Genomic DNA, 14,599 nt, shown 5'->3' with positions numbered 1-14,599 from the left:
AGAGCGAGTGCAGCTGAACACGTGGCTACAGGGCTGGTGCAGGGGGGAAAGCTTCAGATATGTGGATCATTGGGATACCTTCTGGGGAAGGTGGGACCTGTACATGAAGGACGGATTGCACCTAAACTGGAGGGGCACCAATAACCTGGGTGGGAGGTTTGCTCGAGCTCTTTGGGAGGGTTTAAACTAGTTTGGCAGGGGGGTGGGAACCAGAGCTATGGATCAGAGGATAGGGTAGCTGTTGAACAGGCAGAAATAGTATGCAGCGAGTCTGTGAGGAAGAATAGACTGTTGATAGGGCAAAGTTGCACTCCGTGGAATGGGTTAAAGTGTGTCTGTTTCAATGCAAGGAGTGTCAGGAATAAGGGAGATGAACTTAGAGCATGGATCAGTACTTGGAACTACAATGTTGTGGCCATTACGGAGACATGGATTTCACAGAGGCAGGAATGGTTGTTAGATGTTCCGAGGTTTAGATGTTTTCAGAAGAATAGGGAGGGAGGTAAAAGAGGAGGGGGAGTGGCACTGTTAATTAGGTAGTGCATCACAGCTGCAGAAAAGGAGGTAGTTGAGGAGGGTTTGTCTACTGAGTCAGTATGGGTGGAAGTCAGAAACAAGAAAGGAGCAGTCACTTTATTGGGAGTTTTCTATAGACCCCCCCAACAGCAGCAGAGAGATAGAGGAACAGGTTGGGCGGCAGATCTTGGAAAAGTGCAGAAGTAACAGAGTTGTTGTCATGGGTGACTTCAACTTCCCTAATATTGACTGGAACCTCCTTACTGCAAATGGTTTGGATGGAGCAGATTTAGTCAGGTGTGTACAGGAAGGATTCCTGACTCAATATGTAGATAGGCAGACTAGGGGGGAGGACATATTCGACTTGGTGCTCGGCAACGAACCAGGTCAGGTGTCAGATGTCTCGGTGGGAGAGCATTTCGGTGACAGTGACCACAACTCCTTGACCATAGTCATGGAGAGGGATAGGAACAGACAGTATGGGAAGGTATTTAATTGGGGGAGGGGAAATTATGCTGCTATTAGGCAGGAGCTGAGGAGCATAAAGTGTGAACAATTGTTCTTGGGGAAATGCACAACAGTAACGTGGGGATTGTTTCAGGAGCACTTGCTGCGAGTGCTGGATAGTTTTGTCCCACTGAGACGAGGAAGGAATGGTAAGGTGAAGGAGCCTTGGATGACGAGAAGTGGAGCTTCTAGTCAAGAGGAAGAAGGAAGCTTACGTAAGGTTGAGGAAGCAAGAATCTGACTCGGCTCTAGAGGTAAGGTAGCCAGGAAGGGACTCAAAAATGGACTGAGGAGAGACAGAAGGGGGCATGAAAAAGCCCTGGCGGGAAGGATTAGGGAAAACCCCAAGGCGTTCTACACTTGTGAGGAATAAGAGGATGATCAGAGTGAGAGTAGGGCCGATCAGGGATAGTGGAGGGAACTTGTGCCGAGAGTCTCAGGAGATGGGGAGGCCCTAAATGAATACTTTGCATCAGTATTCACTAGAGAGAGCGACCTTGTTGCTCATGAGAACAGTGTGAACCAGGTTAATAGACTCGAACAGGTTGATATTAAGGAGGATGTGCTGGAGATTTTGAAAAGCATCAGGATAGATAAGTCCCCTGTGCCTGACGGGATTTACCCAAGGTTACTACAGGAAGCGAGGGAGGAGATTGCTGCACCATTGGCGATGATCTTTGCGTCCTCACTCTCCACTGGAGTAGTACCGGATGATTGGAGGGAGGTGAATGTTGTTCCCCTGTTCAAGAAAGGGAAATCCCTGGGAATTACAGACCAGTCAGTCGTACGTCTGTGGTGAGCAAAATATTGGAAAGGATTCGGAGAGATAGGATTTATGATTATTTGGAAAACATAGTTTGATTAAAGATAGTCAGCATGGCTTTGTGAAGGGCAGATCATGCCTCACAAGCCTCATTGAATTCTTTGAGGATGTGACGAGACACATTGATGAAGGTCGGGCAGTGGATGTGGTGTATACAGATTTCAATAAGGCATTTGATAAGGTTCCCCATGGTAGGCTCATTCAGAAAGTTAGGGGGCGTGGGATACAGGGAAATTTGGCTGTCTGGATACAGAATTGGCTGGCTGAAAGAAGACAGTGAGTGGTAGTGGATAGAAAGTATTCTGCCTGGAGGTCGCTTACCTGTGGTGTTCCGCAGGGATCTGTTCTGGGACCTCTGCTCTTTGTGGTTTTTATAAATGACTTGGATGAGGAAGTGGAAGGATGGGTTAGTAAGTTTGCCGATGACATGAAGGTTGGGGGAGTTGTAGATAGTGTTGAGGGTTGTTGCAGGATACAGCAGGACATTGACAGGATGCAGAGCTGGGCTGAGAAGTGGCAGATGGAGTTCAACCTTGATAAGTGTGAAGTGATTCATTTTGAAAGGTCGAATTTGAATGCTGAATACAGGGTTAAAGGCAGGATTCTTGGAAGTGTGGAGGAACAGAGGGATCTTGGGGTCCACGTACATAGATAAAGTTGCCACCCAGGTTGATAGGGTTGTTAAGAAGGCGTATGGTGTGTTTGCTTTCATTAACAGGGGGATTGAGTTTAAGAGCTGCGAGGTTTTGCTGCAGCTTTATAAAACCCTGGTTACACCACACTTGGAATATTGTGTCCAGTTCTGGTCGCCTCATTATAGGAAGGATATGGATGCTTTGGAGAGGATGCAGAGGAGATTTACCAGGATGCTGCCTGGACTGGAGGGCATGTCTTATGAAGAAAGGTTGAGGGAGCGAGGGCTTTTCTCACTGGAGCGAAGAAGGCAGAGAGGTGACTTGATAGAGGTGTACAAGGTGATGAGAGGCATGGATAGAGTGGATAGCCAGAGACTTTCCCCCAGGGTGGAAATGGCTGTCAGGAGGGGACATAATTTTAAGGTGATTGGAGAAAGGTATAGGGGAGATGTCAGAGGTCGGTTCTTTACACAGAGAGTGGTGTAACACATGAGGAATGGCAGAGGATGCGAGGGGAGTCGGGGGTGGGACCCCATGGGGGAACTGGAGGATGCTGTTGCCACCCCATTGCCATCTGGTGCTCCCTCCTCCTGGGCCCTGCGGGATAGGGGGGCAGCTGGATTGAGCTCCGGATGCCCCTGCATCATCTGGCTCTGCCAGCCCTGGCAGCTCCCCCATGTTGTTGATGCCCTCAGCGATGCCCCCTCTGTGACTGGGCCACGCTCTGCAGAAACTGCGTCAAGGACACGTCCCCGGCCACTCGGACATGCTGCCGAGGTTCTCACCCATGGACACCTCCACTCATGGTGCCGACGCTGCGCTCCAGGCTCTCCACTGAGGTCGCCACCCTGGCAGTGTTGGCCTCGGTGCCAGGCATCCTGTGGGAGAATGGACATGTGGTCAGTGGTAGGGAAGGATCAATAAGCTGGCATGAACAGCACCCGTGACATCTGGGTGGGGGTCGGTCAATCCTCACCAGAGGCCAATCATGACGGAGGCTGATTTGTCCTCGGCTGCACCTGCGACCTTCAGGGCCCGTTCCTCGTGGGGGGGGGGGGGGGGGGGGGGGGGGTGGGGGGGGGGGGGGGAAGACGGACTCTGCCGCCCGGCACCCTGCTGCCCGTCTGGCCCCTCTCCCATCTGCTGTGGGCCAACTTCTCCTGCCGGGACACAGGGATGGGAACCGTGAGCCGCACGCTTCATGCATCATGAGCATCGGGGGGGGGGGGGCGGGGGGGGGGTTGCTCAGCTTTTTGTGGGACTGGCGATCCTCCTGGTCACACTCCCCGCGCTGCCACTTTGAAGGAATCTTTAATTTATAGGAATCTTAACCTGTCGAACTACGCCAAGTTTGGGGGAAACTTAGTTGATGAATCAAGTCCTGGCGCAATACGACAAGTTATAAGATTTGTAATATTTGTAGACTGTGTTAAGTAGTTCGATTCCTTGTATTATTCGACTGTGTATAGTTGAAGGAATTTATATCATCTCTGCTATTCGGTTATCAGTAGCACTTTGCGAATACTGGAACTCAGCAGAAATTTGCAGTATAAACTTCTCAGGTGCCAAAAAGAATTGTTTTATTTGTAGTCGCTTGATTACAATTTGAAAGTCATTTAAAAGGCAATTCGTAGACAATTCGAAGCTTTCAGAGAATTACAGACATTATCTTTCTTTGCTTAGGCAGACAGCTCGAAAGTAACTTTTAAACGGTCAAAGTCTGGCAATGAAACATGAAGAGAGAGAGAAAGCTAATCTTCAGCTAAACTCAAACTCAAAGTCAAAAGTGGACTAACATCACTGACACAGACTGTTAGGCTGACAGAACCCCCAAAAGACATCTCTAAAATGGAGACTATAAAGGACAAAACTGACTAAACTAAACACTAAAACCAAACCCTAAAATGGCGGGGAGAAACTTTTCAGTTATACACTTTCATATCTGTCTTAAGTCGTCTAATCACACCCCAATATAATCCTAATTGGTTTGGGTTAGACTCAAACACATTTGATTTGATGGCAAGCCGTCCATCTTCAATGTGCAACATCAGCTTTTCTGACCCAGCTGTTATCTGCATTGTGAACAATGGTGCCTTCATGTTGCTGTGTATTCAATCCCTTGGCCTTGACAATTAGCAGAAGACAGTGTCAAATTATCTTGCAACTGTGCTGTTTTAATGTCACACTGTCTTTGAAAATATGCATTTGCCAGAACAACGGACCTCAGTAAAAGTGAATTATGCTGTATAAATGGGTATTAAAAACTGGGGCTCAACATTTATGCTTAAACAGCTATCTTTTACCTATACTAGTTGTATTCGAAATACCTGGCTTCTACACACTTCCTCCCAGGCGGCCCCTTAACGCAGACTCTTAATAACATTACTGCAACAGATAGATACATTTATATATATGACAATCAACATAAAAATTTCATCACATAACGACCAGACAATTTTATTTGTGATGTTGGGTTAAATATTTAGCAGGGCTCCGGGGAGAAATGTCGCTGCTCTTTGTCCAACAGTGAGGGAGGGAATCTCTATGCCCGCCTCACAAGGCAGACAGGGCCTCAGTTTAATGGCCTGTCTGACGGTGCAGAAATCCCTCAGCACTGTACTCGGAAACTCATCTTAATTCTTGAGCTAAAAGTCTCTGGAGTGGAACTCGAAACCACCACGAGACAAAGGAGCACAATTAGGCCACTCGGCCCATCGAGTCTGCTCCGCCATTCAATCATGGCTGATATTTTCTCATCCCCATTCTCCTGCCTTTTCCCCATAACCCCTGATCCCCTTGTTAATCAAGAGCTAACATCTGTCGGTGGTTCTGCTGCCTCTCCGGTTTAACTGGAACCCCAGGAAAAAGAGATTGAGCAGGTGACCCATGGTCCTGACCATTTTCCAATCAGTGTCGGTATCCGTCCGTCAGCCACATCAACGGCTGCTTGGGTCAACATCCCAGGGGCCTCCCGAGGTCCCCCGAGGTGCAAGAACCCCATTAGCCGGTGTCTATGAAGGGTTCCCCGCCACGTCACCTGTGAATTCAACTCCGGAAATATAACTCGAGAACCAAACGGTTGCAGGCTAAATTCGCAATTTGTATTTATTTACTTGTAAAACATGTACAAAATAAGGTAAGCAGCAGGGCATTATTTTGATGCTTGCAGGAAACAGTGTCCCTTAAAGTCACAGCCTGGTGTGACTGATTTATCTTCAGAGAGAATAAGTTTCTTTATTATTGCCAAGCAACCGGTATCTCGAAATGGACGGATTTCCAGTGCCGCGTGGTGTCATTTCACTTTGGACTCTGTTGTCTGAGCCATTGAGTAATGAAGGGACTGGAACCGTTATATTTGGAGCTTTCCTCGAATTTAGGATTACTCATTACACAGGATTAGAAATTGAACATAGACAGCTGTAACACACTTCTTTTTAAAATAAATTTAGAGTACGCAATTATATATATATATTTCCGATTAAGGGGCAATTTAGCGCGCCCAATCCACCTACCTTGCACATCTTTGGGTTTTGGGGGGGGGGGGGGGGGGAAGACCCACGCAGACACGGGGAGAATGTGCAAACCCCACACGGACAGTGACCCGGGGCTGGGATTCGAACCCAGGTCCTCAGCGCCGCAGTCCCAGTGCTAACCACTGCGCCATGTGCCGGCCCAGCAGTAATACTCTTCTGATACTTAATACCCTTTACAGCAATGCAACAGTATTATCCCATGACAAACAACAACTTTGAAGGCAACTTCACAACAGCATCACCAACCACAATGTGTTGTGAAGATACAGGAGGTGAGATTGGGACAGATTCTAAAAAACCTTGTTTGGAAAGGCGAGTTTTAAGGAACATCCTCGAGGAGAAGGGTTTAGGGATGGAACTCTGGGGCTTAGAGCCCAGGAGCCCGCAGCTGAAGGCACCGGCCACCGAATGGGGAAGTGAGGAAGATGGGGAATATCCCGGAGGCCAGAATTGGAGGAACACAGATAACTTGGGCTGAGATGGGGAGAGGCGAAAGTCATGCAGGGATTTGAACAGGAGGATACTGGATGATGGCTGAATCAGTGCGAGTTAGTGTGGTGCAGCAGAGTTCTGGATGAACTAAAGTTTATTTTACAAATTTAGAGTGCCCAATTCATTTTTTCCCCCCAATTAAGGGGCAATTTAGCGCGGCCAATCCACCTACCCTGCACATCTTTGGGTTGTGGGGGTGAAACCCACACAGACATGGGGAGAACGTGCAAACCCCACACGGGCAGTGACCCAGGGCCGGGACCAAACCTGGGACCTCGGCACCGTGAGGTAGCAGTGCTAACCACTGCACCACCATGCTGCCCTAATGGAGAATGGAGGCAGGGATGTGATCAGGAGAGCATTGGAATGTAGGGAATTGTGACCAAGATCTGTATCCAGCAGCACAATGCTACACTCGGCAGTTAGAATCTATCTGCTCAACATTAACAGCTTTAAATAGAATTAGCAATAATGAACAGTTTGACAGTTGTAGTTCTAAATCTGGAACATTAGATCTTTCATCATCTTTCTTTGGCGTGGTATCAACATCTTCTCCACGTGATGTTCTCTACTCGGTGAGTAGATCGCACAGTTGTACACTGGGGAATAATCAATTGGTCAGTAATTGATTTAGGGCAGTTTTCAGATTCAGCAATAGCTGACCAAGAAATTGTTAAAGGCACATAGAATAGGACAGTAAACTAGCAAGAAACATCAAATCAAATTGCAGACGGGTATGCAAAGAGGAAAAGGTTAGTGGAAGTAAATGTGGGACCCAGGGGGACGACGACGGAGAATTCAGAATGAAGAGTAAAGAAATGGCAGTCATTCTGAACTTATATGAACAGTGTCTTAAACATATAAAACATTCCAAGGCTTCATCAAAGGGTTACAACAGATTAGCATCAGTTTTCATGGTAGAAAAGACAGGAGGTCGGGAATATCGGGATCCATTCCAAGGGCCCAGTGAGACGGAGGAACTGGAATACTCAGCATATGTAATGACATCGGGCCTGCAGAAAACTAACAAGACAAAAAGCTGACAAACCCCCAGGACCTGATGGCCCACATCCTGTGATTTAAAAGAGCTGGAGATAGTGGTGCATTGGCTGTGATCTTCCAGATTTACTTCGATTCTAGAAATGATCCTCATGGATCGGAAGGCAGCAAATATAACCATGTTATTCAAGATAGAAAGGAGAAGCCAAACAGGGAACTGCAGGCCAACGAACCTCATATTAGTGGCTGGGAACATGCAGGAATATATTGTTAGGAATGTGGTAACTGGCACTTTAAAAAAAGCATTCCTTATAAATAGGAAATTGAGTTTGTGAAATTGATTAGTGCTTTTGAGCATGTGACGAGGGTAGATAAAGGGGAGTCAGTAGGTGTGGTATACTTGGGTTTTCAAAAAGCATTCAAAAAGCTGCCACCCAAGAGTTTATTACACCAAATTAGGTTTCATGGGACTGGGGGTAATATATTAGCAAGGAGGATTGATTAACGGACCGAAAACAAGAGTGGGAATAAACAGGTAATTTTCAGGCTGGAATCAATGAAATACTGTGAGGATCAGTTATGGCGCCTCAGCTATTTCTAACCTCTATCTATGAAGAGAGAGAGAGTGTATTGCATCGAGTTTTACTGATGAAACAGAGTTCTAAGAGAATTTAAGCTGCGAGGAGGACACACTGATGTTGCAAAAAGATTTGGATGGGTTAAATGCGTGGACAAGAACACAATAGATTGCTGTACAATGTAGACAAGGGTGAAGTTATCCAATTTGATACAAAAATTCAGGAGATCAGAATGTTCTTTCTGGAAAGGTTGGTATTCGGAGGGACCGGAGTGTCTCGGGGTCATTCGCTGGTTGACAATTGGACGAGTGCAGTGTCCCGAGGGTCCCTGCTGAGGACTCAACTACGTACAGTTTATATCAATGATTTGGGTGAAGGGACCAAAGGTTGCTACAAAGATCAGTCGGTTGCAAAGAAGATGCATGGAATCTGCAAAGGGGTATCGAGAGATTAGGTGACTGGCTTGGCAACTGGAGAATAATGTGGGAAAATGTGAACTTGTTCACTTGGACAGGAACAATAAAAAACAGCAACTTATTTAAATGGAAAGATTACAGAAATCTGAGGTACAGAGGGATCCGGGTGCCCGGGGACAGAGGGATCCGGGTGCCCGGGGACAGAGGGATCCGGGTGCCCGGGGACAGAGGGATCCGGGTGCCCGGGGACAGAGGGATCCGGGTGCCCGGGGACAGAGGGGTCCGGGTGCCCGGGGACAGAGGGATCCGGGTGCCCGGGGACAGAGGGATACGGGTGCCGGGGGACAGAGGGATACGGGTGCCCGGGTACAGAGGGGTCCGGGTGCCCGGGGACAGAGGGGTCCGGGTGCCCGGGGACAGAGGGGTCCGGGTGCCCGGGGACAGAGGGGTCCGGGTGCCCGGGGACAGAGGGGTCCGGGTGCCCGGGGACAGAGGGGTCCGGGTGCCCGGGGACAGAGGGGTCCGGGTGCCCGGGGACAGAGGGGTCCGGGTGCCCGGGGACAGAGGGGTCCGGGTGCCCGGGGACAGAGGGGTCCGGGTGCCCGGGGACAGAGGGGTCCAGGTGCCCGGGGACAGAGGGGTCCAGGTGCCGGGGGACAGAGGGGTCCGGGTGCCGGGGGACAGAGGGGTTCGGGTGCCGGGGGACAGAGGGGTTCGGGTGCTCGGGGACAGAGGGGTCCGGGTGCCCGGGTACAGAGGGATCCGGGTGCCCGGGGACAGAGGGATCCGGGTGCCCGGGGACAGAGGGATCCGGGTGCCCGGGGACAGAGGGATCCGGGTGCCCGGGGACAGAGGGATCCGGGTGCTCGGGGACAGAGGGGTCCGGGTGCCCGGGTACAGAGGGATCCGGGTGCCCGGGTACAGAGGGGTCCGGGTGCCCGGGGACAGAGGGACCTGGGTGTCCGGGTACAGAGGGGTCTGGGTGTCCGGGTACAGAGGGACCTGGGTGTCCGGGTACAGAGGGACCTGGGTGTCCGGGTACAGAGGGACCTGGGTGTCCGGGTACAGAGGGACCTGGGTGTCCGGGTACAGAGGGACCTGGGTGTCCGGGTACAGAGGGACCTGGGTGTCCGGGTACAGAGGGACCTGGGTGTCCGGGTACAGAGGGACCTGGGTGTCCGGGTACAGAGGGACCTGGGTGTCCGGGTACAGAGGGACCTGGGTGTCCGGGTACAGAGGGGCCTGGGTGTCCGGGTACAGAGGGACCTGGGTGGCCGGGTACAGAGGGACCTGGGTGGCCGGGTACAGAGGGAGCTGGGTGGCCGGGTACAGAGGGACCTGGGTGGCCGGGTACAGAGGGACCTGGGTGGCCGGGTACAGAGGGACGTGGGTGTCCGGGTACAGAGGGACCTGGGTGTCCGGGTACAGAGGGATCTGGGTGTCCGGGTACAGAGGGACCTGGGTGTCTGGGTACAGAGGGACCTGGGTGTCCGGGTACAGAGGGACCTGGGTGTCCGGGTACAGAGGGACCTGGGTGTCCGGGTACAGAGGGATCCGGGTGTCCGGGTACAGAGGGACCTGGGTGTCCGGGTACAGAGGGACCTGGGTGTCCGGGTAGAGAGGGACCTGGGTGTCCGGGTACAGAGGGATGTGGGTGTCCGGGTACAGGGGGACCTGGGTGTCTGGGTACAGAGGGACCTGGGTGTCTGGGTACAGAGGGACCTGGGTGTCTGGGTACAGAGGGACCTGGGTGTCCGGGCACAGAGTGACCTGGGTGCCCGGGTAAAAAGGGACCTGGGTGTCCGGGTAGAGAGGGACCTGGGTGTCCGGGTAGAGAGGGACCTGGGTGTCCGGGTACAGAGGGACCTGGGTGTCCGGGTACAGAGGGACCTGGGTGTCCGGGTAGAGAGGGACCTGGGTGTCCGGGTACAGAGGGACCTGGGTGTCCGGGTAGAGAGGGAGCTGGGTGTCCGGGTACAGAGGGACCTGGGTGTCTGGGTACAGAGGGACCTGGGTGTCTGGGTACAGAGTGACCTGGGTTTCCGGGTAAAAAGGGACCTGGGTGTCCGGGTAGAGGGGGACCTGGGTGTCCGGGTACAGAGGGACCTGGGTACATAAATCACAAATAGTTAGTTTGCAGGTGCAGCGAGTGATTAGGAAGACAAATGCAATGTTGTTTATCGTGAGGGGAATTGAATATTAAATCATAGAATTTACAGTGCAGAAGGAGGCCATTCGGCCCATTGAATCTGCACCAGCTCTTAGAACGAGCACCCTATGCAAGGTCCACACCTCCACCCTATCCCCATAACCCAGTAACCCCACCCAACACTAAGGGCAATTTATCATGGCCAATCCACCTAACCTGCACATCTTTGGACTGTGGGGGGAAACCGGAGCACCCGGAGGAAACCCACGCACACACGGGGAGGATGTGCAGACTCCGCACAGACAGTGACCCAGTGGGGAATCGAACCTGGGACCCTGGAGCTGTGAAGCAATTGTGCTAACCACAATGCGACCGTGCTGCCCATTATCTGGACAATTGCTCCTCACACCCTGCATCCCACCAGGACCCCATCCAATCCTCCCGGTTTCTCAGTCGCATCTGATTCGAAGATGCCACCTTCAAAATGCCGCTTCTGACATGTCTGCCTTTTTCTGTAAGCGAGGTTTCCTCCACACTGTGGTTGATGGGACACCTCGGGTTCGACCCATTTCCCCAGAAGCTTGAGTGAGCTAAATGGATCTCTTCCTGTTCCTGTGTAACAGGCTCGAGGGGCTGAATGGCCTCCTCCTGTTCCTGTGTAACAGACCCAAGGCGGTTGAACAGTCTCCTCTGGTAGTCAATTAGCGAGACCAGTACGTAAAACAAGCACGGTGCGGGAAGCACGGTGGCGCAGTGGTTAGCACTGCGGCCTCACGGCGCCGAGGACCCGGGTTCGAATCCCGGCTCTGGGTCACTGTCCGTGTGGGGTTTGCACATTCTCCCAGTGTCTGCGTGGGTTTCGCCCCCACAACCCAAAGACGTGCAGGGTAGGTGGATTGGCCACGATAAATTGCCCCTTAATTGGAAAAAATGAATTGGGTACTCTAAATTTTAAAAAAAATAAGCACGGTTTATTCACCCAAGGCAGTGTTTATTTAAGTTTATTAATTAACAAGTATCGGGGCTTATGTACTAGCCTTTATCTTCCTCAGGAAATCCTCTCCCCAAGTCATCCTGGATTTTATTCTTCACAGGCCAAGTCTCTGTAATTAAGAACTAATTGGCCTTAATTGCATCTCGGGTTTTACCCCATTTACCCATTGCCATTTCTATCAACTTCTACAATTTACTCCAGTTATTTTTATCGTGGATACTGAGCTCTCAATAGTCTATACCTCGCATATAAACCTGCTCCCACTGCGTTTGCTGGTGTGAGAGAGAGAGCGACGCAACACAAACCTCCGAGATCACTCCATGAAACCGGCTGGATGGACACACAGGAACCCCAGGAATCATCAGCCAATGAGATGTCGTGAATGTGTGTGCAAAGGCGACGTATATTCAGAGAGCAGTCCTACCTCAAAGGAGGTTGCTTTTGTTAATCGGGTTTTGTTGCATTCTATTCTTCCGATGCTGATCAAAAAATCGACACTTCATCTTCGGGAAGGGAGAGGGAGAGAATGAGAATATGAATGTGAAGTGAATGCGAAACAAGTAATGACAGACTGATCATTGCCCCAAACATTCTGGAGAAACGCTTTGTTAATGGATGTTCTTCCGATCAAGCATTGAGTTCCTAACACAGCACTGAGACGGCACAGTGTCCGAGGGTCAGTACTGAGGGAGTGCTGCACTGTCAGAGGGTCAGTACTGAGGGAGTGCCGCACTGTCAAAGGGTCAGTACTGAGGGAGTGCTGCACTGTCAGAGGGTCAGTACTCAGGGAGTGCCGCACTGTCAGAGGGTCAGTACTGAGGGAGTGCTGCACTGGCAGAGGGTCAGTACTGAGGGAGAGCTGCACTGTCAAAGGGTCAGTACTGAGGGAGTACCGCACTGTCAGAGGGTCAGTACTGAGGGAGAGCTGCACTGTCAGAGGGTCAGTACTGAGGGAGTGCTGTACAGTCAGAGGGTCAGTACTGAGGGAGCGCTGCACTGTCAGAGGGTCAGTACTCAGGGAGTGCTGTACTGTCAGAGGGTCAGTACTGAGGGAGTGCTGCACTGGCAGAGGGTCAGTACTGAGGGAGAGCTGCACTGTCAAAGGGTCAGTACTGAGGGAGTACCGCACTGTCAGAGGGTCAGTACTGAGGGAGAGCTGCACTGTCAGAGGGTCAGTACTGAGGGAGTGCTGTACAGTCAGAGGGTCAGTACTGAGGGAGTGCTGCACTGTCAGAGGGTCAGTACTCAGGGAGTGCTGTATTGTCACAGGGTCAGTACTGAGGGAGTGCCGCACTGTCAGAGGGTCAGTACTGAGGGAGCGCCGCACTGTCAGAGGATCAGTACTGAGGGAGTGCTGTACTGTCAGAGGGTCAGTACTGAGGGTGTGCTGCACTGTGAGAGGGTCAGTACTGAGGGAGTGCCGCACTGTCAGAGGGTCAGTACTGAGGGAGCGCCGCACTGTCAGAGGGTCAGTACTGAGGGAGTGCCGCACTGTCAGAGGGCCAGTACTGAGGGAGTGCTGCAAAGTCAGAGGGTCAGTACTGAGGGAGTGCTGCAAAGTCAGAGGGTCAGTACTGAGGGAGTGCTGCACTGTCAGAGGGTCAGTACTGAGACGTCATTTTGTCCGAGGATCAGTACTGAGGGAGTGCTGTACTGTCACAGGATCAGTACTGAGGGAATGCTGCACTGTCAGAGGGTCAGTACTGAGGGAGTGCTGCACTGTCAGAGGGTCAGTATTGAGCGAGTGCCGCACTGTCAGAGGTTCAGTACTGAGGGAGTGCTGCACTGTCAGAGGGTCAGTACTGAGGGAGTGCGGCACTGTCAGAGGGTCAGTACTGAGGGAGTGCCGCACTGTCAGAGGGTCAGTATTGAGCGAGTGCCGCACTGTCAGAGGGTCAGTACTGAGGGAGTGCTGCACTGTCAGAGGGTCAGTACTGAGGGAGTGCGGCACTGTCAGAGGGTCAGTACTGAGGGAGTGCTGCACTGTCCGGGGGTCAGTACTGAGGGAGTGCTGCACTGTCAGGGGGTCAGTACTGAGGGAGTGCTGCACTGTCAGAGGGTCAGTACTGAGGGAGTGCCGCACTGTCAGAGGGTCAGTACTGAGGGAGTGCTGCCCTGTCAGAGGGTCAGTACTGACGGAGTGCTGCACTGTCAGAGGGTCAGTACTGAGGGAGTGCCGCACTGTCAGAGGGTCAGTACTGAGGGAGTGCAGAGGGTCAGTACTGAGGGAGTGCCACACTGTCAGAGGGTCAGTACTGAGGGAGCGCCGCACTGTCAGAGGGTCAGTACTGAGGGAGTGCCGCACTGTCAGAGGGCCAGTACTGAGGTAGTGCTGCAAAGTCAGAGGGTCAGTACTGAGGGAGTGCTGCAAAGTCAGAGGGTCAGTACTGAGGGAGTGCTGCACTGTCAGAGGGTCAGTACTGAGACGTCATTTTGTCCGAGGATCAGTACTGAGGGAGTGCTGTACTGTCACAGGGTCAGTACTGAGGGAGTGCGGCACTGTCAGAGGGTCAGTACTGAGGGAGTGCCGCACTGTCAGAGGATCAGTACTGAGGGAGTGCTGCACTGTCAGAGGATCAGTACTGAGGGAGTGCCGCACTGTCAGAGGGTCAGTACTGAGGGAGTGCCGCACTGTCAGAGGGTCAGTACTGAGGGAGCGCTGCACTGTCAGAGGGTCAGTACTGAGGGAGTGCTGCCCTGTCAGAGGGTCAGTACTGACGGAGTGCTGCCCTGTCAGAGGGTCAGTACTGAGGGAGTGCTGCACTGTCAGAGGGTCAGTACTGAGGGAGTGCCGCACTGTCAGAGGGTCAGTACTGAGGGAGTGCAGAGGGTCAGTACTGAGGGAGTGCCGCACTGTCAGAGGGTCAGTACTGAGGGAGTGCAGAGGGTCAGTACTGAGGGATTGCTGCACTGTCAGAGGGTCAGTACTGTGACGTCATTTTGTCCGAGGATCAGTA

The 14,599-nt window shown here is 51.9% G+C and overlaps 1 protein-coding gene across 1 annotated transcript in view; it reads right to left on the bottom strand.

Moving 5' to 3' along the window:
* Positions 1-4,036: 4,036 nt before the first annotated feature.
* Positions 4,037-14,599, bottom strand: part of xaf1 (XIAP associated factor 1) — a 34,106-nt gene continuing 23,543 nt past the window's right edge. Inside the window, exons 8-9 of the mRNA XM_072469992.1 lie at positions 12,067-12,145; positions 4,037-7,105 (exon numbers count right to left, since the gene is read on the bottom strand). Coding sequence (XP_072326093.1) covers positions 12,068-12,145 — 78 coding nt within the window. The 3' untranslated portion in view covers positions 4,037-7,105; position 12,067. The remainder of the gene's footprint in view (positions 7,106-12,066; positions 12,146-14,599) is intronic.

This window comes from Scyliorhinus torazame, chromosome 12 (assembly GCF_047496885.1).
Source record: "Scyliorhinus torazame isolate Kashiwa2021f chromosome 12, sScyTor2.1, whole genome shotgun sequence".
NCBI lineage: Eukaryota > Metazoa > Chordata > Chondrichthyes > Carcharhiniformes > Scyliorhinidae > Scyliorhinus > Scyliorhinus torazame.
This window is presented reverse-complemented; position numbering and strand designations above follow the sequence as displayed.